At 39.6% G+C, this 24,980-nt stretch overlaps 1 protein-coding gene across 1 annotated transcript; it reads left to right on the top strand.

Annotated features, from left to right (window-relative positions):
• Nucleotides 1-405: 405 nt before the first annotated feature.
• On the top strand, nt 406-20,481 carry MFSD11 (major facilitator superfamily domain containing 11). The gene is made up of 14 exons (XM_035342269.1): nt 406-643; nt 850-1,040; nt 2,515-2,570; nt 3,570-3,677; nt 4,115-4,194; nt 4,293-4,389; nt 6,560-6,618; nt 8,563-8,704; nt 9,306-9,346; nt 10,316-10,381; nt 12,328-12,453; nt 13,397-13,571; nt 14,539-14,674; nt 15,952-20,481. Exons 2-14 carry the CDS (start codon nt 945-947, stop codon nt 16,114-16,116), a joined length of 1,347 nt encoding a protein of 448 aa, XP_035198160.1. The 5' UTR covers nt 406-643; nt 850-944; the 3' UTR covers nt 16,117-20,481.
• The last annotated feature ends 4,499 nt before the right edge of the window (nt 20,482-24,980 follow it).

Here is a 24,980-nt window from a genome sequence, read left to right as displayed (position 1 = left end):
ATTCCCTGTTTTGATTTTGCTGGTATTTTAACAGAGATCTTCAAAACTAAAAGATCAATTGATCTTGGATGTATTAGTGAAAAATACCATAAAAAAAGCAGAATATTAAGCGTATATCGTTGCTAAAAATGCATGTAGTTGCTTAAGACAAAGCAGTGAAATGTTATAAAGGCTGTTTTTTCTCCTGAATCACTAAGATAATGAAAGGCAGAAGCAATGAGCACAGCACGTATATTGGTAGCACTGAAACACTTAACGTTTAGTTTCTCTGAAATGGGAATCTTTTGCCCTTTGGAGTCACTTAGGAGATTTTCACCCTTTCAAGTTGAGGAAAAAAAAAAGTGTACTTTCATAAAACTGCATTTCCCATAGTGCACAAGGGCTTTCTAGGCAGGGTCAGCTGATTCGTATTGTGAAATGTTCCCGATTTCCTGTCCAACATACATGGAAATGACTTGTATGTACACATGTCTCATCTTTCCTTTGTCAGGTGATTTAATAGCTTTTGACTGGAATTCTGATCCAGAACAATGGCAAGAAACTGCGTTGATCAACTAGCTTGATATTTGGAAAACAGCTTCGTTTTGTGAGAGATGTCACGAAGAAGTAGCTGCAGTCTGCTCTGTTAACTTCATGGGAAAAGGTAGGGAGAATCTTGATCTTCTTGAACCTTTATTTTCCTTTTTGTTTTCCAAGTTACTGACTTTGCTGTACATTATTTAAGATAGTCGCTAGATTTCTTTTTAGAACTAACAAGAAGCAATAAGTAATCATTATGTTTGAAGTGTTCTTTTTTTAATTATTTTTTTTCTTTTTCCTTTTTTTTTTTTTTGTTTTTTTTTTTAACAGGGCTTTTAGTGGAAACTAAAGGGAAAACGGGCTTTATTTAAAGGGAAATAGAGTTTATCCAGACTGAAGCTGAGGACTTGGCAAGAAAACACAAAATGACTCCTGAATCAAAAAAACTTTTCAACATACTTATTTTGGGATTCTCGTTTATGTTTATATTTATGGCTTTTCAAACATGTGGAAACATTGCGGTAGGTGTGAATTTCAAAACATGCCACATTTGTATCACAGTTTTATTGTCTTTTGCTTTACTGGGGATTTTTTAATATGCAATACATCTTGACATTTTTTCTCCTTTCTTTTGGTTTAGCATTAACTAGATTAAGTTGATCAACAGGATGTTTAAGCAGTTTATTTCTTTAATATAGCTACATATGCAACTGTGCCTGATTGCTAAGAAAATTAATTAATCATGTCAAATGTTAGAACTTCAATGCGTGCTTTGACACTAAAATATTTAACAGTTGTATCTTTCATATTTCTGATTTTCCTACACAGTCCGTTTCAGAATATTTGACTAAGATGTTATTAGCCCCTTTTTAATATGTCTGTAGTTTCTCCTAGAGTGTCTTTAGACATTGAAGGGTATGAGGATAACATTTGACAAATAGTCAGACTTCCACAATTGCTAGATCTGCCAAGTCACGTTCCATCTGAATAAGAAATTTACTGCTAGTGTATCTTGTGTATCTTTGCATGCTGAAGCAAAATTGGGAATAACATATTCCAAAGTTACTAATACAAGGATATTGCACTCTTAATGATTAAATGTTTAGAATCCTGCTACTGATAGACCGGATCCTCTGACTTAGTTGTTGACGTTGCTTTCGATACAGTTTTATGCTTGACAGGCTGTTAGATTTCAACATAACTCTTGAGCTTACAGGCTTTAGAGCTGCTCTTTTCTTGCGTGTAAGAAGAATCCTTTCTGGGTTCAGACGTATAAATGCCCTTCCTTGCATTATAGAAATAATTACTTACAACAGTTCTTGTTAAAATCATTGCACAGCATGATATCATATATCAGTATATAAGTACAGTACAGTGAACACGGAAGTTCTGTTATGCAATGAATTTACAGCATCTCACTGAATTGGACCTAGTAATCATGCAATTATGTACTGTATTGTCATTAAAGTCATTAAAAGTGATTTTCAATCAGATCTGCCAGAGAATCCAGCTCATTACATGGTCTCATGATCACTAAAGCTGATTCAAGGGAAAAAAAAACGGAACAGGGTGTTGTTGACAGGAAGACAGAAAGAATGGAAACTCTTAGCTGAAGTCCAAGAGTCAGGCTAAATTAAGAGTACAGCTTCAGCCTTTTTTCCCCCTACTTTTTGGATGAAGATATTCATGCACAGTTATCTAAGAGAGGTGTTTTGTGAAAAAAAAGTTTTGTAAAATACTTGAAGATCTCTGGTGAAATCATAGTATAATCCTAAAATACTTATTACTTCTTCAAACATAGATGTTTCCCTGCCAAATATCTCCTTCATCTTCAGTGTGGAGGTGTTGTGAGTTGTAATTAACACCTTAAATTAATTACTTTGTAGGGTCTGTTAATGATAATTTCTAACATTTAATACTGACTTCAAACTGACACAAATGTTTTCAAATTACAAGAAACATTCTAACATTATTTCATTTGATTTCTCCTCACAGCAAACTGTTATAACAAATTTAAACAGCACAGATTTTCATGGTAGCGGCTACACAAGGTAATTTACACAGATCTTACTACTTTGCTCCTTGCAGGGTGAAGCTAGTTATAATTACATCTGGTAGAGATAAAATCTCAAGAGATTCTAGTGTTCCGCTGACTTAAAGCAGTTTAGAATGTGGCATTCTCACACTTGGTCTAGTTTTACTCTGAATTATTAATTTCTAATTGAGCTACATGCCTGTTTTGGATATTTTCTTTGTAGGGAGAAAAAAGCACTATGCAGTCATCACATTCTCAGCTTTTTATCTTAGGAGATGAAGAATGAAGTTTAGAACTTGCTAAGGCCTTGGTTGTTTGTCCTTGTACACCTCTGTGCCTTTGTGTAGGATGGGTTGTTTGGATAAACTTTCAGGAAATACTGCATTGCAAACGTGAAGGGAGCAATCAGAAAGACAAGAAGAGAAGCAAGGTTCAAAACTGCAAAATACCATTCTGATTGTTTATTGCACTGGCATAGCCAGACTCACCAAGCACAATCAGGGAGCTTTTGTAAACCAATTGATCTGTCATATGGGAAAATACGGTTGCTGCTGTGAAAGATTTACAGTCTTAATCTAAATTAAAAGTACAGCTTGCACAAAATATATCTATACAATTTCCACGGTGTATTTGACAGAAGCTGAAACCTCACTAATAGATGAAAGAGGTTTTGGTATGTTCTCTTGTAGAAGTACTGGGCACAAAATACAGTAACTGTTGGTAAGGCACAGTTTGACAAATCCATGTTGTAAATGACAGGACGTGCTGACCTGCAATAGTCTGGGGCATGATTCATCAGTCCTAGAAACACTACACTCCTGTATTCCTAGACAGAGTGCAATGATTGCAGGTAATTAGTAAGAGAAAGAAAGGGAATATTTGAATATGAAAGTTAGGCAGTTACGTAAGTTATGTATACTGATACTTTGGAATCAACTGAGCAGTCTTCTTAAACCAGCTGCATTTATAACCTGTATTTTAAGTACTTAACCATCTCTGTTTTTAATTTATGCAGCATGTCCATTATTTATGGAGTATTCTCAGCATCAAACCTTTTCTCACCTTCAGTGGTTGCAATAGTGGGACCTCAACTCTCCATGGTTGTCAGTGGCCTATTTTATAGGCAAGTATTTTTTTTTGATTTTGTCTGCTTTCTTTGAAGTATCTTCCTGTCATTTTTTCACATGTAAGTACTATGCCATCCATAAAATTGCACTGGCTAAGCCAAGTGTCTCGCAGAGCTAGCGTATGTGTCAGCAGGTGAGTAACTTCAGGGTACTTCAGGCTACTGGAAACACAGTGTATTTTTTCCTCAGCGTTTTCAGACTTTGCTGACTGTGGAGTTCAGGTTGTGGTCTCAGGTTAATGGCTACATTAAAAAAAAATCTGCATGCTTGGTAGAGTTAAAAGCTTGCCTTTTTCACACATGACCTGAACTATTTTCCAAGGTCATTTGGGTGACAGTAGAGGATTTAGAAGAAGCCAAGTAAGATACCCATTTGTCAAAGAACTCTGTCCACTTTAAGCCTACATTCAATAAACAGATCTGTTCTATTCCAGCTTGTACATTGCAGTTTTTATCCAACCTTCTACGTGGAGTTTCTACACTGCTTCTGTTTTTATTGGCATTGCAGCTGCTGGTAAGCATTGCTCTTACCCTGCTCACTATTCTTTGCTAAATTTGAATATACCTCTAAAACACTTCTATTTCCTGTCCAATACCTTTTGTATATGACAGTACTATGGACAGCACAGGGAAATTGCTTGACTGTGAATTCTGATGAAAACAGCATTGGAAGGAACAGTGGAGTATTTTGGGCACTCTTACAGTCCAGGTAAGCTTTATTTGTTAATATTTTTGGTTGTGTACACATTCTACTTTATATGTTTTTTGATAAGTGGTAGACTGCTTAAAAAAAAACCACCACTGACATGCTGCAGTCAGTGAAGCAGAAGGGAAAGTTAGAAGCAAAAATGCTGTTGCTATTGTGCATTAGAGAACAGCAAATGAAAGCTACCTATTGCAAGTCTCTGCTTTTGATGGGCTAAAAATACACATTTCAGTTCTGGGAGCATTTGGTTAATGTAACAGCAATCTTGTTGATCTTCAAGGGCTGTGTTAATTTGTTTGAGGATCCTGAGTGGACCAATGAGCCCTAATCACCCTGAACTGCTTCACTTGGGACCACCACCTCCCCACCCCACCTATGTGCCCCCATTTAAGCTCAGTCCTGAGCCTTTACTTCTGGAGCTGTGTTGGAGGAGGACTGGTCTCCAGTTCAGCTACAGGCATGCCTGTGGCTGACTCAAACCCTGTTATCTGGACCACAAACTGATTTCCCATCTTAGTTCTGCATTCTTACTGTGGACCTGTGTGGCAATTACTGGTTATGACTCTGGCCTGTGGATTGTTGTTTTGACTTGATCTCTGGTTTGCCTTATCACCACAAGCTTGTCTGATGCTCCTGTCTCTTGGTTGACCCTATCTACAGTCAATCTTTCAGCTTGCTTTACTTGGGGATGCAGAGTTGGCCTCTAGCTGGTAAGGTACCTTCTCAGCTGGCTGTGTTATTCCTCTTGGCTCATAGCCTTCCCACCCTGAGGGAGCAGTTAAACCATGCTGCTCCCTGTGATGAGCTCCTAAAAGGAAGATGCTGAAGGTAGAACTGGCAGTTGGAAGTCAGAAAAGAGAGCTTGTGTTTTTTGTTGATAGTTCTCTGAAGTTAAGCTTAATACGTTGCAGCAACTAAAAAAAGACAACAAAATGCTCAGCATGAAGAAGGGCGGTGGATTTTGTGTTGCTGCCTTAAGAAACCTTGCCTTTGAATGTTTTGTGCAGATAATGTTTATGCATCCTGTAATGCAATTTGGGTATAGGGAAAAATAACAAAAACATGCCAGAAAATAGAGCTCTAGATTTGAAGAGAGACTAAAAAGGCTGGGGCAGTCAGTTCGGAGAGAAGATGGCTGGGGAGGGTTACTCATAGGTTACCAAAACGTGAAGGTGGCAGATGAGCTGAGTGTAAAGCTGTTACTCACCAAATGCTGGAGCTCTAGTTGCTTGGTGAGACAAGAAGAGGATAGGTTTGGAACAGTTGAAGTCTTACTCCCAGAACGGATTATAAACTTCTGGAACTTGCTGCCACAGGAGGGTTTGAAGTTGGGCAGTGCCAGCAAAACCAAAAAGGGATCAAAGAAATTCACTGACAGCAGGTCCACAAATGTACCCTGAAGGCAGATACCTTGTACTGCTGCTCGTACAGTAGTTCTGGATATTGGGAGGTAATGAGGGGAATGAATCACAGTGTTTGGGCTGGTGAGCTGGTACTAAATTGCATTGCTAATGCTGCTGGGGAGATAGAATGCTGCATTAATGGAACATCAGTGTGAAGCAGTGGTATGCTTGTTGTGTCCCTTAAGTTTCATGTTCAGGATTTAACATCTTGGTACTTTACCAGAGTAGCAATTTCTACAATCCCAACTAATCATGCTTTACAGGAAATAAAATGCATGGTTTTATGTGAGGAAGCTTCACTCTTAGGCTGTTTTGAGTCACTGTTCATTCTGAGTTAATGCATTTCAGGAAGCTATAGGTAGAAACACAATTTCCTGGGAGCTGTTGACAACCACTTTAGCATTTCTGGACCCATATTTCAGGCAAGGCACATGCTTCCTAAGAAAGCATTGCCAAATTCTATGGACAAATCATCTTTCTAAGCTATACTCATCCAAAATCAGGGAGAGAGGCAACGTAGATGGTAACTTCCTCAGTTTTGCCATCTTGTGTATTGATTCCTAAAAATGAATGCCTCCTATTATGGCAAAAAAATCCTCTACTGTTCGAAATATTGTATGGAGTAAGCAGTTCTTGTGGAGAATGATTAGTTTCTTTTTTCTTTCACAATTCTTTCACTGCTTTTGCATAGAATAATATTACCATGACTCTATGACCTTCATCTTACCGCAGAAAGTGCTGCTCACCTGTTCCGTCCTTTTTGTTTGCAGCTTGTTTTTTGGAAACCTCTACATATACTTTGCTTGGCAAGGGAAAACTTACATCACAGGTGGGTATTACTTGTTAGTGGGAAGCTGTCCTTCATGTTCATGCTAACATGAATATGGTATCCTGTATGGTAATGTGAATAAACATATGAAATAAGTAGAAAGCAGCAAGAAACTTACACAATAGCTAATAGACTGTATTTTTAGAGGATGTTTTGATTCAGTGTTCCACAGCCCTTGTATTTTCTTTTGGTTTCCTGCATGCAGCATGCTTTGAATACCTTTTTTTTTTTTTTAGGATATTTCCTAGAAAGTGATTCAAAATGCTAGTTCAGAATGAGGTTTTCTGTGGCAGCTACCTTAGGATTTTCCTCTGTGCATGTGCATGCCAAAATGCTCCCATCTAATATGAATGCTGTCCCATTCCTGAGTAAGTTCTAAGTGTAGACCACCCTTCTAAATCAGATTGGAGACTGATTAACCTATGAAATAAAGGAAAAAAAATTCTGGCAACTTCTGGTCTATAAGGCAAGATAGGCAGGGCTATCTGGTGAGAAAGCTGCACTAGTGAAAATAGAGAAAATTGTAAGATTTTAATTAAATATATTGCTGGAAATTTATTAATAAATAGGGGTAATTGTCCTGTTCTGTAACGATTGTGAGAGGTTTGTTATTTTTTAATTGTGGTCTTAAAAAGTAAAATATCTACCTGAATGACTACAGCAGAAATAGCCTTGTCTTTTATGTGTTGGAAAAAATGGTCAACCAGGAATAAGATGTTACCTTCTGAATGATAATTATCATGCTTTAGAAATACTGCCCTGTTGAAATGAGTAGTCACATCTCTGCTAGATGCATCTTCTCAGGTTCTCCACAGACCTGTGCTTGGTAGCACAGCACAGGTTAGTTTTGAAAGGTCATCTCCCACATTGTATCATCTTTACCACAGAGACTTGAGCGCTATTGAAAGTGCAGGAAACATTGAATCTAGAGGCCTTGAAGTTCTGTGCCTTCTAAATTTCATTTCCCTTGCTAACCACAGAATACAGCGATTTATTATCAGAGAGTTCTGCTGTTACATTTACCTTCATCTTTAAATGGAAGACACTCTTGATGTCTTGCAACTTCTTTTTATTAAGAGAGAGATGTAGGTTTTGGAAGGTTTGACAGCGTTTAAAAATCAATTCCTCCTTCCTTTTACTACCTCTATGAGAACATCATAGACATTTCAAGAGGAAGCACATTTTCTTCTTGATCTATAATCATACACAGGTTATTTTTAATTGACATAGAACAGCTTCCTGCTTACCTTTAAGCTAAAGTGCAGTAAATATAAGCATAGGCAATGTCCTCAGGTTTTCACATTAGTTCTGTCACAGTTACTTGCTGTTTCTTGGCATTTTTTTCCCCTCGCTAATGTTTGCAAATAGGAATGACTTTGGTATTGCAGGTTTTCCTGTGCCAAACAAGTTGAGCAGTGCACCAGAGCAGGTGCAGAGGGCAATAATTACCTTCTTCCATCTACACATTATGTGCTGCATCAATTATTGAGGATTCAGTGGTTTTAAGGCGTTTGTAGCGTACAAGCCTAATAGTTTGATGTTACAGTGTTAACATTTGTGATGCTGATAAGCGTTTTTGAGAAATCTGAGAAGTTTTGGCGTAGCTTGTTATCTCTACTCTAAATTATACAAGTCTTGAAGGATATACTTTGTTCTTCTAATAATTTATGCACTTCCATTGCGAATTGGCTCCTCCTTGGCCATAGCGTGTGAGAAAAGTAAAGGATGCTCTTTAATATGACAACATTTTATCAGCGTCATAAAAATGAGATAGGAATTTGCCAGCAACTGGGTTCTTTTTGCTCCTTATGCAGGGTAAGTTTGAAAATTGGTATGCATTTTAAACACTATTATGAAGTATCCCTGTATGAGTTCTGTGAAGGTGGTTGTCTTAGTTGGAATTACTTTTGCACGTCTAGTTATGACTCTTACTTGCTTTTCCAGAGAGCGATCGCAGAACTGTCTTCATTGCGCTGACTGTTATCAGTCTTGTGGGCACAGTTCTCTTCTTTCTGATTAGGAAACAAGAGGACTCAAAAGCTCCAGGGGAGGCAGATTCTACTAATGAAATCCCAGGGGACAGCTCGTAAGTGTTTATGGCAAGTGTTTTCTTCACTGATTGTTAAACATATATCTGCCTTTCATCATCTTTCTTGCCCTCATCAGTCCAGGCCCTCATCAGTCCAGGTTAAGGGATGGAAGGAGCCAAAATTATTCCCTTCCTTTTTATAAGTTCTCTTGCATACTGATATATTTGTTGCATCTCCTCTAAATGTATAGATGCCACAGCTAAATACATTAGAAATGCTTACGTAGGCAGACAGATTTAGTCCAGTTTTGTCTGAGACATCATCTTAGATATCTTTGTTTAATTAAAAGAACAATTAATGTGTTAGAACATCATGAACAGGTATGCTAGTGGAAAAAATTCTCATTGTTAAAAATGCTCAGAAGAAAGTCTGAGCAGGTTAATTTCTGAATGGAATTCACTTCCCCAGAAAATAAATACAACTTGGTCTCAGTAGTTTCAAGTCTCAAACTTCTAAAAATATATTAGCATATTCCAATATATAATGCTGGCATAAATATATACAGTCACTTTGAAAAATGAGCTCAGTTGCTTTCCAGCATGGCAATGAAATGTGGCTATTCTTTTTCTGTTTTGACTAAGTCGTTTGCTTCCCCAGGTCTGCACAAAACAAAATGACGAGAGCAGTGGATGCCTTTAGTAAGTACTATTTAAAATGAGTTGCTTCAAAAAAATACTAACATATCTTTTACAACTCTCCATGATTCTGCTGAGGTGTGATAATGTACAAATCACTGAGAACAACAAATTTGCAGGCAGATGAGGTTAAGAATTCGGTTATTCCACTTCAAATATAGAACTTCAGGTCTGGCCTACATGAGAAAACAAATGCAAGATGGCAATGGTTTTCAGACAAGAGATGACTGTTCAAATAGGGTTATGGGACTGAATTTTGAGCCTCATAGGAATTCAGTTTTCTTTATGGATATTGAGCTGGTTTCAGAAGTGCTCCTTCCAGATGGCTGTATCATAGAAACAAAGTTTGACTGAGAACAAAGATTTACAGTGACTTATACAGATAAGCTCAAAAACAGCAGGTCACTGCTTGGGAAAGCTAGTGCATGGAAGTAAAATTTTCTTCTCCTTTATGCTGTTATGTCAGTAGAGAAGTTGTATGTTGTTTTATTTTGTTGCCAGATTATACCATTTAAGTCAACACTTCTGAACTGGACTGCCCACAGTTTTATGAAATTTGATATGGCCTGTTAGTTTGTTTTGAGAACTTGGAGATCTTCCTGGAGAAAGTATTTATTCTTTTTGGAGATAATCACCGTGAACCGAGAGTACAAAAATACAAAGAGTTTAAGGAAAAAAAACAAACACCAACCTCTCTGCTAGTTCTGAAATAGTTTGTAAACTGCATTTCCTGCTTTAATATTTCCCTCTCTCGCATTTCTTACAAAAAAAGATCTTGGATCAAACCATTTTTTTTAAAGCACGAGTCAGGGTCTGTCTGTTTAGCACTCTGTAATTTTTTGTATTTCAGTAAAGTCACAGTTTGAATAATTTTAACTTATTTTTGCTTTAAGCAAAGAGCAAAAGAAAGTGCAGATACTCTTAGTAATGTTAGTAGAAGTTGTATTAATTTCCATTATTATGTCTTTATAGAGAAATCTGTAAAGCTAAGCTTCACCAAGGAGATTCTGCTTCTCAGTGTTACAACAGCCTACACAGGTATGAAGCAAGCAGAGTGTGTAATGATGTAGCAGTATTGGGGCATTGTTTGGGATTTTAACCAATAACCATATAAAGGGAGTTGTGATTCTGTATCTCAACAAATGTTACTTGACTATTTCAGTTGTCTTTGACACTTCTATGTTCTGGAAAGCGTTCCTGTGCGGGAGGAGAGGTGTACCTAACTCTGCTAACACTGGCATATAATCATACTTGGTTTGGTGTGCTTCAGGGTCACCTAAATTGAAGGTTAGGCAAAACTTACGTAGCTGGTTTTCGTGTAATTTGGCATTGCACTATCAGGAGGTTATAGTTTATATTCATTCCAACTACACTGCATTTGAATTAAAATTTTTGCGGATGACGCTTTCAGTATCACCTCCATTAGGCTTGTAATGAGATGTGGGAGATTTCCCAATAGAACCGAGGCTAAAACAAGGATTAAGTAAAAGTTAAGCCACTTTTGTCTTTAATATTTACTGTGGTAGGAGCTCTCTTTTCATCAACTTTAGTTAAACTTGACCTGCCATCGTTAGACCAAAGTATGAGCTGTAGAATAAAAATGCATTTATTTTTGCTGTATATTAAAGCACTTCTTCCACAAAAACAAACAAACAAAAAAACAACTATAAAATGTTCAAAAGATTCAAATTAAGTTTAGGAAGGATAAATGCATCTTTAGAACCTCAACTCTGAGTCACCATTATGAAAAAATAACTCTTGTAGGTGAAAAGAAACTTTAAAATGTGAATAAATTATAAATGGTGCCAAAAGGCCTGCCAAAGTTTGCAGTCACTTTCCTGTGGAAGTAGTGATAGTGGTGCAAGCTGACTTAATAGCTACTAATCTGAGCTGCAAGTTACTTCACAGCATCTCCAGTGTTGTGTTAACCCAAATTAACTCAAATTCCTCATACAATAGGAATGTGAAGCCAGATAACAAGGCAAGAGAGTTTGGTCTTGCCTGATTAATTTGAAATAGGTCTTGAAGGTATGTGGGAAGAGTCAGTTCGGCTTGGAAGAACCATCTGCTGCCATCTGGTGACTCTTAGTGAATATTGCCAATTAATAGGAAAACTCAGTTTGATTAAGGTCAACAAAAGCTTTTACATCCCCCCAAAATACGGTCTGATTGATAAGACTGATCAAAGTTTTGAGGCTGTGCAGTTGACATACCATGTTAGATATCCTGCTACTGGTAGACCAGTAAATGGTGTACCGTATTTTTGCAATAATAAGACAGGAGGTGAATGAGAAACAGACTTAGCAGTTTTTAACTCTTTCATTAAGCATTACATCTTGTATTCTTTTAAATATAATTTCTATGAAGAAGCTGGTATTTTCAAGCTGGTTCCTTTTGCTGGACTCAGCTACGTTACTTTTCCTCACAATAATGACAATAGAGAGAAAGAAGGATTTTAAAAAATAGTAGTTCTTGCTCAGTTTTAGTTAATTATGTGTGTTTGTAGAAAGTAAGCAGTTCAGTCTAAAAATACTTCCTATTCATTGGGATTTGGAGAAGCGGGGGTCTTACAAATACCGTAATCTAGGGAAAAACCATCTTAAACTGAAATTGATTCATTCCCTCAGTTATTTTAAGTGTTGTTTCATGTGGAGCTTTCCATTTGAATGAAACTCCAAGGTTCTTGAAAAGTAGAGATGCAAATATATATTTAGGGTATACAGGGACTGTCAACAGCAGCAGTACTGAACTGAAGTACATCTGACGCTAATTAGAGTGGCAGTTTTTTCTAATGTTGTTTCCATAAACTGGCATAGGAAATTATTGTAATTACATAGCTTAAAAATCCCCTTGTTTCCTTCTGTTATGTTTACCTCATTAAAATATATATTTGAAAGTTACTTTAGGGAAAGACATTTAGACACAATGTTTTTCATAAGCTTTGTAATAGCTCATCTGTCAGTTTTGTTTGGTTTTCTTCAAAGGTCTGGAATTAACATTCTTTTCTGGAGTATATGGAACATGTATTGGTGCTGTGAATAGGTTTGGTGGTGAAGAGAAAAGCCTTATTGGTCTCTCTGGTATTTTTATTGGAGTTGGAGAAATTTTAGGTGAGTCTAAACTTACTGCTTTCTAGAGGAGAAAGAGTTTAAGATGTTGTAGTTATTCAAAATGTTTTTTGTATTTAGCTGAATAATGTCTTTCAAGCTTCTAGCAAAGATTACATGAACAAAAAATAAAATCTCAAATAAAATTGTCAGCATGGTTCTTTTTTGCATTGTGAATTATATAGTACACCACGTAAAATGAATGCAGAGTAGGATGTGAAATACTGTTGGCTATGAATCTTAAGATTTTGTGGTGTTCTTGGGTTAGTGCAGAGGAACACAAAATTTAGGACGGGAGAAACTCTGTGTTGCATTTGGCAATTTTCAGAATTTTTGATATTTTGTTCTTAAATTGTATTCTCTTTACATTTATTATTTAAGTGATATCTTAACTGTTTTTCATTAAATACACAAGATTTTTTCTTAAAAGCTTGTGTTAAATGAGACTTGATTTTTAAATAAAACTGAATGTAGATAGTGTTAATTATTATCTTTTGTTTAAACTCAAGTATTGTAGCATTTAAACATACTTTCTGTTGGCAAGTAGCTTGGCTACATAGACAGGTGCATGCTTTTGCAGCTACCAAAGCTAAGCACAAAGTCGTCCATTTTTACTTCATACCGTTGTGATCCTGGAGGAAACAATCTGGCAAAATGCCTTGCAAAAAGGCTAAGTGTCGTCTTCAGCACTCATCTGATAAATCCCCTGCCTGTGTTTTCTCAGACGTCTCTAGCAAGCCAGAGGTTTTGTTATCTGGCAAGCTGGTCTGGCAGAGCTGGCAAACTCCTTGGGGCTGGTTCCATATCTGTAAATATCTTTGTTATTTAACATGGGGAAAGTTACAGCGTGCTTCCATTGTTTTTCTGTTTTCAATATTTTAAGTTTGGTTCTGTTCTTTATCTCTTCAGTTCTGATTTAATTATTTGATCTTTTCCATTTCTACAGGTGGAGGAATCTTTGGTTTACTAAGCAAGAACAATCGCTTTGGCAGGAACCCTGTTGTGATGCTAGGCATCATTATTCATTGCATAGCCTTTTATTTAATTTTTTTAAACATGCCAAATGATGCCCCTATTGCTCCCATGGAAGGAACAGATGGCATTGCTTATATGATTCCAAGGTATGTGAGCTCTTTACTCTGGCTGGTATATCTCAAGATGTATATAAACAGCCTGTACTTCTAGCAGAAATTTCCTTGAAGCTGCTTCTCTGTGTAGAGACAAAGCCTGTAGGAAAGGCTTTTGGGAGTTCTTGGTATTATTGATGGCAGATATTCTACCAATGTGCACTCATTTTAGGAATTATAAAAAGTATGAGGATATTTGGCAGCAATTATGCCTTTTGAGAACATGACTCTTACAGATGTGACCAACTGTTGTGCTAGATATCAGGAATTCAGTTTCACTGTTGGGCTCAGTTTCTCTATAGCATACAGCATAGCTTCCAAAGTCTTTGAATTCTCTTTGTTGAAGTCACTTGATCTAGTTTGAGCCATGCTCTGCCTGTCTTACACTGCTCAATGTTAGGGGAAGAATATAGGGAGCTTTCTTATCTCATCATTGCAACCTTCTTTTGGGGTGTATCTTCACCAGTTTGCATGAAGCTAGTGTTGTCAGTTTGTGCAGGCACAGCTGCTAAGATGTAATTACAAGCTTTTGTGCCTGTGTAGGCACCTTTTTTCTAACCTGAGTGTCTTTCTGCTATATGAATTGGTATTTCTTTCGTATTCCCGCAGTTTCTGTGACTTCACCATGTGTGTCTTAGCTTTCGATCACTGCCATGTGGGCTTTGTGGCTCCAGGCACCAAAATGAGTTTTTAGCAATTCTAATTTAGTTTAGAATCAATTGTTGGTAATACTAACAGAAGTCTTGGCATTCAAGAAATTAAAATCTGATGAAACTATTCTTTTTGCCAGCCAAATGTTCCCAGTTATTTTCCAGTGAAATTTAAAGTTTGATAACTTTCTTCCATTCTCCATTTCCAAGTAAGTCTGCCAAAAAATAGTTCATAGGCTCGTACGTTAGTTAGTAGCTGTGTAAGCTGTTTTAATGAATGATTCTCAAATTTGGTTCACTTTTTCCTTCAGCAAAGAGGTGGCCATATTCTGCAGCTTTCTGTTGGGCCTGGGAGACAGCTGCTTTAATACCCAACTCCTCAGCATTTTAGGATTCCTGTATTCTGAAGACAGTGCTCCTGCCTTTGCCATCTTTAAGTTTGTTCAGGTACTACCTCACGCAGCTTTTTGAATGTATGTTGGAATTCTATTGAAGTAACAGGTTGGCTTTTTTAATGAGCTCAGGAAAATGATGTTATTTCCACAATGGATGTGAACCTGTTTTTTTGCAGAAGAGTTTTCAAGTAGGACTAGCTTGATTGTATAGCTTGCTGTGATTATGTAATCAAACTGCTATTACAAGTTGTGAGGGAGATTAGAAATACTGGAAACTCTTGTTTAAAGTCGGAAGACTTGTACAGTCAAACAGGCTCGAGGTTTATTTAAATATTTGTCTATGGAATTTATTTACTTAAGTTTTTAGTTACAGGGTTGAGTTAAAAGAAAAAATTTTAGTGGTTGAAGAGGTTGCAGGTGTTGTGTTATATCATTGGGCGTTACCAGGTGGGTGTGCAGACAAAATAAATGTTTTTTTTCCTGTTTCTAAGTTGTCATAATGCCAAAAAGGATGTATTTATGCTAGCTGGAGACTCAGTGAAAAGTCTTCATGCGTGTGTTCTGGATAATCACCTCGCTCACAGGAATTAACCTTGTTTGATATTGACAGGTTAAAATCTGTGTTAATCAGAGGTATCAGTAGGAAAACGGAGGTGCAAGGCATTGAAGCTATTCACGGATGGCCACACCATAGTAAATTAGTGCTGGGAGGAGAGTCTGAGGTGTGTCCAGTTTAAAAGATCATTGCTTGCCGTAGGGCTTTTATCTTCTGCGATGTTTTTTCTGGTGCACTGCTCCATCTTATATATGTTCTCAGTGTTATCTAAAATCTGAGATAGACAGGAAAGGTAAGGATTCCTTATGCAAGCTCTAATGAAAATTTTACCCTTAAAAATGATATACTGCAAGCGAGCAGCAATGCCTGTCAAAACTTCCAGCTATTTTGGTATAGAATATTTTGTGATGCTGTAAAACTGAAAATAGGTTTTCTGGATTTTGTCCTAAAGCCTTGGCTGTGTCGCTTCTAGACGAAATGTTTTGAAATACCAGAGAACTGCACTTGCTATGCGACACACGCTTTTGGATGTGGTGTTCACTTTCTATAGCTTATGCTATTTAAATAACAAGTAAAAACTAAATCTGTTGTATATCAAATCAAGGCATATGTTGAGGTATAATGAAGTTTAAGATCGCGTATCTTCTTTAGAAGTGTATCAAGGGATGCATGTTAACTATGTGTCAGTTCATGTATCATTTTGATCATCTGTATATAGCAGTGCTGGACTGGATATCTACACATGGTCTTTAACTTTGCTTTTGTTTTCTCAGTCCATCTGTGCTGCAGTTGCATATTTCTACAGCAACTACTTCCTTCTGCAGTGGCAACTCCTCATCATGGTGGTTGTGGGCTTCTTCGGAACAATCACCTTCTTTACAGTGGAATGGAAAGCAGCGGCTCTTCGTGTCCGTGGCTCTGAGTACAGCAGCATTTGATCTAGATACACCACGCTTAGTCCAACGTAAGGAAAAACACAGGCACACTTACTGTCAAGTGATGTGGGACGGTGAAAAGATCAAGTTGAAGAGGTTAAGATGGAGGAAGCTACTACTAAACTGCCATCAGTCTAACTGAACACGAAACATGGGAGGAAAAAATACCAAGTCTGAAAGCCTATTTTCTTTAATCAGCCGAGTGTGGTATGCATGCTCTTAAAAATCCTGTGTTAACGATGGAAGCAAATAGAGATTTATGTATTGAACAATTCTGTTCTAATCTATACCTTCCTGAAGGTGTAATTGCCTAATTTCACTCTATTATTCACCACAGAATTATTTTTTTCGTAGATTAGTTTTTTTACCTGTGTTCTAGTTCTGCAGACACTGGAGTTCTTCTATTGAATGAGCAATACTTTAGGTGTTATTACAGAATGTGTCTGTACAACAGAAAAATGAATTTGCCATTGACTTGTTCAACAATTAGATATGCAGAAGTATTTCTGTGGGAAATGTTGCCTTACTACTTTAACTGAAAGTCTTTGAATTCTTGTTTACAAGAATTTGCTTTACTTAGTCATCCTAAAGACATGATCGTGTGAAGTACTGGTATTTGAAAACAGCTTGTAGGCTCAGCATCTACCAGCGTTGAACTGCGTTGGGAGAGCTGCTGTAACTTTCTCAGGGTGGTGCTATGTGAAGGACCACAAGACGTGGCTTCCCTCTCAGACTTCCAAATAGTCCTTTTGAATTCACTGAAACCTTCGTCATAATCTGTGTTGGAAGCATTGTCAAAGATACCTTTTAAAAGTACAAACGGGCTCAGAATGTGAACTGTAAGAGTAATCTTGTGGTGGTTATTCTACAGCATGGTCTAAAAATACCTGACACGATTGACGTAAGCAGTTTCGTTCAATGTATTTTGGGAATACTGTACTGTAATCTCATTCTGCAAAATGTGAAAACAAGCTGAATAGCACAGCAACTAAGTTTTAATCCAGAACTGTTGTAGATGGTAACGTAATGTAGGCAGCAAATGCAAAACCACCTTGATTTTATCCGTCTACATGACTTTAATTCTTGCAGCATTGTTTCCATCCAGCAAACAAGATGCAACTGAGAGCAGATGTGGAAGACTGAGAAAGGTGTGTCTTTCGACACTCCTATTTATAGAGAAGTACTGTTTGCTAGCCTTTTTATGTACAGACAGAATGCAAATGTCTTATTTTTGAAGATGTTTAAAAAAAGTTGACTCAGAGTATTTGTCAGTAGCTCCTACATGTCATAACTATGTAGGTGTACCCGAGGTTAAACTTGGTGAGCACAGTATCTCTTGTGACACTTGCAGTCGCTCTTACTCTCACAGGGCATGTAACACTACTCCTGTGAAGCACAGCTGTCTTCATGCACAATAAAATAGCAAAGAGTTATTTTAGAGGCATATAGAAAGATTTTAAATTCACTCCAGGTTTTTGCTTGTTCATAGGGTGTTAAGGAGGATTAGAGGGCACCTGAACATTTGGCAAGCAAAGAAATGCAAGGACAGGCAGGAAAGCCCTTTTGTATTCCCGGGAGTTTTAATGAATAATGTTAAATAAAAAAAAGAGCACACATTGAGGGGTTATTGAAGCCATTCCAATTTGTCAGACTGGATGTTCAGTATTCAGTCAAAAAAAAAAGTGAGTAGCAGCACTCTAATGCTCTTATCCACTCCAGTTCTCCTGTAATTGGAGCCATGCTATTTATATCTTGAACACCTGAAGGTATACATTGTAGGTGATAGGTTATCCATCGTGGATGAGACAATGCTGTCAGTGATTACGCTTCTCTTGTTGCTATGTATTTGTATTTTCTCCCAAATACTGTAAGCGATAAAGTCTCTTTTTTTTTTCAGATACAGAGTTACTTTTCTCTGTGGTTATTTGTGGGACCTGTTCTTGCCATACATATCAACAAGAGAAGGACTGACAGTCCACAAGGAACAGCTTTGTCTTACAGGGAGGGAAAGTGATTCTCAGGTCTTGTGGTAGTGAGTAACTTATAAATGCATTTAAAGTGATGCAGTTTAATTTTAGCTAGGTAATGCCTCTCATGAGGTTGCTTTTAAAATTGCTCCCTTTTAATGAACTGCTGTGGTGTTCATCTGCAGCATAAGAATTATATCAACTATTTTATTAGAAATTGAAGAAAATCTCCAAACTTCTGTAGCTTCAGCAAGTGTTTCAAAGCCAACTGTCAGGGATCCTAATGAACTAGGACTTGTGCATGTTCAGTATGTATGTGAATCAGATGTTTTACTCTTTTTTTCCTCTTTCTATTCTGCTTGGTCTGACTCAATATTAGATGATGTTAGAAGGCCGTTCAGAACTATTTATTGGATCATTGAAGTGAGGTATTATTGCTCTGACAAGTTTCACAAGGCTATCTGTGAAACAGTTTAGAGAATTTCATGGATTTCATTTTTTATTTTGCTATTAACTATCTAAGTGTAACTTTTAACTTTTGATCTTCAGAAACCGTTCTCAGATAACCAAGCTGGCCATGACACATGATTGCCTTTCAGTTATTTCCTTGATTTGCTGGGTAATAAAAATCCACACAGCAATACACAATAGTTTGGTCAGAATTTTTGGTGTAGCAGTATGAAGAATAGGAATGCTGGCATCCATTATCATTCCATCTCTTAATCTTTTTATCAGTATTTACCAGCCCTGCGACTGTACCCCATTCATTTCGCTTCCTTGATCTTTGAACAATTTTACATTAATCTGAGTTGTAAGCTTACTGTTTATTTCAGTGGGATTTGAAAAAAAGCTTTTGCTGTATTTGTGGTATCATGGTTTTGTCTTATGTTAGAGATTTTATCTTTAAGTGAAAGCACACATTAATTTGCTTAGGTTTATTAAATATACCTCTTTTTGCTGCGTGTATCCTTTTACATTGTTACTGAAGTCTAATATCCTGACATATCACATCCAAGTTTTTCTAACAAATGCTAAGAGGAAATGAAAACTGATATTCATGACTTCTGAGTGCCAAAGAAGCTGCTGTAAATTAGTCTTTCATGCATATCGTGTAAGCATATCTACATTTTTGTCTTGCCAGTTGGTTTTACTTCTGATACAATATGAATGTATGCAACGAGTTTCTACAGCTCGTTCATAATTATGTCCTTATTTTTGTTGTGATCATTTCATTTGGTACAACCTATGTTAGCTGAGATAAAGAAGGGAACCATTTATAAAATGTTCTTTAGAAGTCTGATCTTTATAACCTTCTGCAGATACATCTAAACTAGTAAGGGATATTTGGGGGGAAGTCATAACTTTCACTGAGGTTGCTGCTTTAGTAGAAGCCCTCCTGTGGTGTGCCTATTTGAAAGCTAGAAGTCTGCTGGTTTAGTTCCTTACATTTTTGTGACCAGTTTAAACTGTATGGGAAAGAGCTTTCTGGTGGGGTATGTTGGTTAAGCTTTCTGGAGAATAATTTTGGTGTAGAAAACTATAGATCTGGGGTCTTGTGTGAGTTGACCAGACTGAGAAAGCTCCACTTGCCTTTCTGCTAACTCCACTAGCTTACTTCAGCTGGGGAACGTGGCTCCCTTGACAGTCTACATGAAATGCCAGTGAGTAATGCTGTGGAGGTTGCCTAGGAGTTTGCCTCTGCTTGAGAAGTAGGCCGCGCGTGAAGAGAACTTCACATTTCCAGAGCGATGTTTAATTGTTTGCTGTCAGCAAAAGGAAGAAAACCCAAAACGCAGAATTAAAGGTGGAGCTGAAGTGAAGAAGCTAGCTGCTTGTCATTCTGATGTGTCTGCATGGGTTCAGGAGCAGGGGTGAGGATCTCTATTGGTTGTTATTTCTGCAGATAAATTCAGAATGACACTTTGAGCTTAATTATGGAAATTATGCTTGTGCCACAAGAGAAGCACTAACGAGAGTGGAAGAAACTGCCCTAAAGAGGAACAGAACGACTCTGAACTGAGGAAACACTTCACAGCAGGCACATGGAGGGGATGCTTTGTGCGGTTGAGTTTGGGCATGTAGCTGCTGCTGCTGGAACTCAATTTCTGTTTCATGCTTCCTCTGCTGTCTTAGTTACTTCAGTTGTTCGGTGTCTTCTTCTGAGCTATCCTGTCATTTCTTTACACTTTGACATTGTTAAATTTGTTTTAAGTCTAATGGTTGAGATCTTTTTTACTTTTATAGAAGGTGGGTTTAGGTTAGAACTCATGATGCATTAATTAAGAACAGGCTCACAATTATCCTAATGGAAACACTGATTTCAAGTGTATTGAGTGAAAACAGCCTCTGGTTTTCTTTATGTGGTCACAGCCACGCAAATAAAATGACACAATGTTGTTAATGTGCTTGTGAAATCATCAGAATTGCTTTTAAACTGTTTTAAACACTCCAGGGGGGTGGGGGCAACTTTGTAAAGAAATAGAGGTGGTCTTAACTGATGGATCTCTGAAGTATTTTGGCATCTGTAAGGGCTTGCTTAGGAAAACAAATGTGCCAAGCAGCCACCCTTTTGAGCAACATAATTCTAGCTATGGCATAAACTAGAGAAATGTCATGAGGAAATCAGGGTGGCCAATTCAGTCCTGGCCCATTCCCTCTCTGTGTGTTGATTTAAGAACCCATCTTTCAAAAAGTGATCCTGTTAGTAAGAGAGGATGATCCAATTTTGTTTTTTGATTCCTCTTCCATTATCCTTTCCCATGACTTTGGATACTTTTCTGCTGATACTTTTCTCCTAATTCAAGCGTTGCATGTCTGGTACTCCACAAAATTGTCAGAACTGTGGCTTGCAGCTTGCTGTTTGAATCCTGCTTATCTAAAATCAGGTGGAGGTGAGGAGGGTGGTTGTCCTGTCAGAAACTGGGTGGTTAAAGTGCATGGTTTGGTGCACGTCCTGTCTTCTTGCTGCGGTTTAATGGGGTGGAAGGAGCAGCTGGGAATGGCTTTGGCTGCTGTTTGGGTTGTATGTGAAACCATGACTGCAGAGGGGAAGGTGCCAGCGGCATGCAGCCAGTACAGACGGATTTTCCCCGCTGCATTTTTCCCTTAAGATGCTGTCACTTGCAAATTCCTCAAAAATCCTCCGTGGTTCCATAGCGTGACATCTAGGTGGCCTTGGTATTCTAATTTCTGAGATAAAGTGCCTGTATTCAATTGCTGACTGTAAAATCCTTTATATGTGCAAATAGAAGAAGAACCTCTAGGTTGGCTTTCATTGCACTCAGCCCTTTTGAGTCTTTGGATAAAAGGACGTTTAGGAGTTTGTGCTTCAAAGTTAAATCATAAAGGGGGAAGAGAGTAGAAAGGCTTGTGCCTTAAATGAAGAATCATTCATTCTGTCATAATGAAGGAAAACAGCTATTTGTTAAGGTCACTTAGTGAAATTAGCTTCAATTAAGCAACTTTACTAAAGGCAACGGTGACTGCTCATTGTCAGAGCCACTCATCTTGTAATGCCTGACCTGCGGACTTTGTTATGATTATTAATCTTCATTTAAAGCAAACAAAAACAATTACACAGATAATAGCTTGCTTAAAAGAGCCTCACCACCACACGTCACTATTTGTTTCGTGCTTGCAGAAGTATGACTGGTAGGGAGTCTAACTGCTCCCGTGCTGAGTGGCTGTGCTAAGGAAATAAAACGCTTCCCCTGCAGCAGTGCAGACCGGTCACTAACACATCCTTCGAGCGGTCCTCCTCTGGTTGAACCAGTGAATCGGTGACCTTATGTTTTCCAGAGTAAATGCCTAATTGTTGATTTTTTTTTTTTAATTAAAAATGCATTTATGAGCAGACGTCCTGGTTGGCCCTGTGATTTGGGGATAAGGTGTCAGTGCGATGGGTGGGATGCCAGCCTGGCAGCTGTCAGACACCCTGCAAGTGTCTGTCCAGAGCTGGGAGGGGGACGCCCAGCTGCGAGCCGTCTGATGGTGGCTGTTGCTGCTTGTGTCACACCTCTCAACAGCTGAGGATGCCCCGGGCTGCCTGTTAAGCTCCTTTCTGTGGCAGCATGATGCTAAAAGGGGGAGGAACTGGGAGGAATCGCAAGCTGCCAGGACACTTCTGCCCTGTTCAGGCAGCGTGGCTCATGGAAGGGTGCAGTGGGGGACAGCTGAGAAGGCTCAGCATTGCCTCTGACTACTAATTTATCAGTAACACTAATCTAAAAATTGCAGAGTACATCTTTAACTTTATTCCCAATATGCGTATTCCTGTGAAGTACTTGTACAGGATATAACTGACCAGTGTTTTCTATGCTCAGACAATGCACGCATCAGCTGGTGCTTCCACTTAGGGGTGTTCTCCGTGCACACTGCTGATGCAGCCTCGCAGCACGATGAAGGTGGCTGCTCCTCCTCCCTGCTCTTCCTCCCCTCGGTGCTGGGACTCTTCCTCTGCCTTTGGAGGCTGCAGACACGGGCATGAGACCGATGCTCTCCCCTGGTGTGTTAGGCTGTGCAGTGGGTAGGCACTAGGCAGTGCTGACCTCACCAGTACAACAGCCACTTGTGCTGTAATTGGGATTTCTGGAGGAAAATATGGCACAAGTGAGACTTTTTTCTCCAAACAGGAACATTCCGGTGCTCACGTTCACATGCTGCCCCTACCTCAATGCAAAGCGAAACAGAGCAGCAATCACAGGCAGAGCTCAATGACATTTACGAATAACTATAATAATCATACTTCGTAAGAGCCTAATTCTGCAACTTCTCAGGAAGACACGAAGCGCTGCCCTTTCCCAGGAAAGGTCATTGTGCATGCTGAGTTTGATTTCACGCAGAAAGCAATTGGATTTTAAAAGTTTGGTAGGCGATAAAAATACTTCTGTTTGGTGGTAAGCAAATAAAGCACTGCTGCCGGGGACGGGGAAGGGAGGAAGACCCAAGATGTGCAAGGAGCTGGGACCCAAGGTGTGCAAGGTGCTATGTTCCAAGCAGCTGGAAGTGCAGTTTGACAGTCAATATTTTAATGAGGCTGTATTTAGCGAGTACCATGGTGTTCTGGGGTCGTTGACAAGCTCTCACATGAATTTGTTTTGTCTCTGGTGGAGTTAAAGACTTGGTGTCAATAATACTCAGATGTGACTGCTCAGTACTTCCTACTGCGAAGCATTGCTCTGAAATACTTGATTCGCTTTTCCCCTGTCAATAAGCTGTTCTAAATAGTTCACGCAGGGGATAAATATTGCAGAGCAGGATTATTTTGGAGCACAGTGAAGTTGTGCCCAGGGCTCTGGGCATCCTCAGCAGGGGAGCTGGCGTTAGCAGTCACTGCTTGCGGGTACCCAACCACTGCTGCCATCCTGGGAGCTTGTTCCCATTAACGTTCCCATTATCAATTCTCCCCTCTTTGGGATGTAAAATACTTCCCCAAGTACCCTGGAAGGTGCCCTCTTGGGTTCCCTGCTCCCACTGTCAGGAAACAGCTTCCAGTTAAATCCAGCCCAGCTCGTGCCAAGCAGCCTCACTCATAACTCGAGGTTAGAAGATTGTTGAAATGCACCTTGTAAAAAAATAAATATATGTATATTTATTAAAGGCTGGGAGCCAACATAATTTTTTCCTAATTTTTCTTCCCTGTAGCAACTTCTTCTGCAGGGCTTGGGTGGGCACCGGGAGGTGTGGGGTGTGCGTGATGGTGGTCAGCACTTGAAGCACGCAAAACGCTCCTAGACCAAATTATCATAATTAATGACCACAGAACCAGCAGAAGAGCTCCCGGACTTCATGGTGGGGGATTTAAGCCTGTTTCTGAGTGCTGGAAGATGGGAGGAGGCTCGACGGAGCGCAGGCTGTCCCCTGTGTTTGCAGAGGCTGTCGTGCATCCTCCCGAGGCAGCCAGAAGGCGACGCGCTGAAGATGCTCGGGGCAGAGCTGGGCTCCCTGGGATGAGCACAGTGATGATGAGAGTTTCATCAGCACCTGGGCATGAAGGGAACTCCTTGCTCCAATTCTGGTTTGGCAGGAGCTGTCCTGCCGCTGGGAAGGGCTGGGTTTTGGAGCAAATCCTCCTGGCTGTGGGGGGAGAGAAGTTTGGGGAGGGGGGAGCGTGAGAGGGGCACAGGAAGGGGTGAGGAGATGCTGTGGTGGTGGGGGAAGCCCTAGGAGCGGCTGGCTGCTGGTTTGGATGTGTGTTGGGGTGAGGCTGGTCCTGGAAACTTCCCCTGCCCCCTGTAGGGTGGCAGCTGCATCCCGTGGGTTCAGGAGGGTGGTAAGAGCCTCGGAGCGTTATCCTCTGAGGGTATTGTGGGGTATGTCAGGCACTTCGATCCATCAGAGGCCTGGCTGGGGCGGGTGGGTGAGTTCTCCAGCACCTTTCCCCCCCCCAGAGTGACTGCACAGGCTGCCAGACCCCGAGCCACCAACCTGCAGTTGGGCTTCAGATGCAGGAATCAAAGTCCTACCCGAAACACGCAGGTGCTGGGAGCTCCCAGGCGGGCAGGGAGCCTTTTCCAGCTGCCAAAGAAGTCCCGAACGTGGCAGCATTTCCCCTCCCCGAGGCATCCTCACTGCCCCCACCGAGCTGGACCTGCCCAGCGGTGCTGGGGCCACTGCCCTGCCCTCGCTGCTGGTAGCAGCAGCAGCTCTACTGGTGCTGTGCGGCAGCTGACCCACATTTGGCTCCCCCCTTATCTACCGGGGAGACAATTCCAGCCTCTGTAATTAATGAGTCTCTGCCGCCAGGGTCACGGGTGAAGCATCAGCAGAGGAAATTGGCCGGGCTAAGTGGTGGCTGCGCTCGGATCCCGGCTCTAAAGGCAGCCGAGATGAATTGTGGCTGGGCTGCGGGAGTCATTTATCATTCTCGGGGCTGAAGGCAGACACGGGAACAGCCTCCGG

This window comes from Oxyura jamaicensis, chromosome 18, assembly GCF_011077185.1.
Source record: "Oxyura jamaicensis isolate SHBP4307 breed ruddy duck chromosome 18, BPBGC_Ojam_1.0, whole genome shotgun sequence".
NCBI classification, from domain to species: domain Eukaryota; kingdom Metazoa; phylum Chordata; class Aves; order Anseriformes; family Anatidae; genus Oxyura; species Oxyura jamaicensis.
The sequence above is the reverse complement of the archived record's forward strand: the minus strand, read 5'-3'. Positions and strand labels throughout refer to the sequence as shown.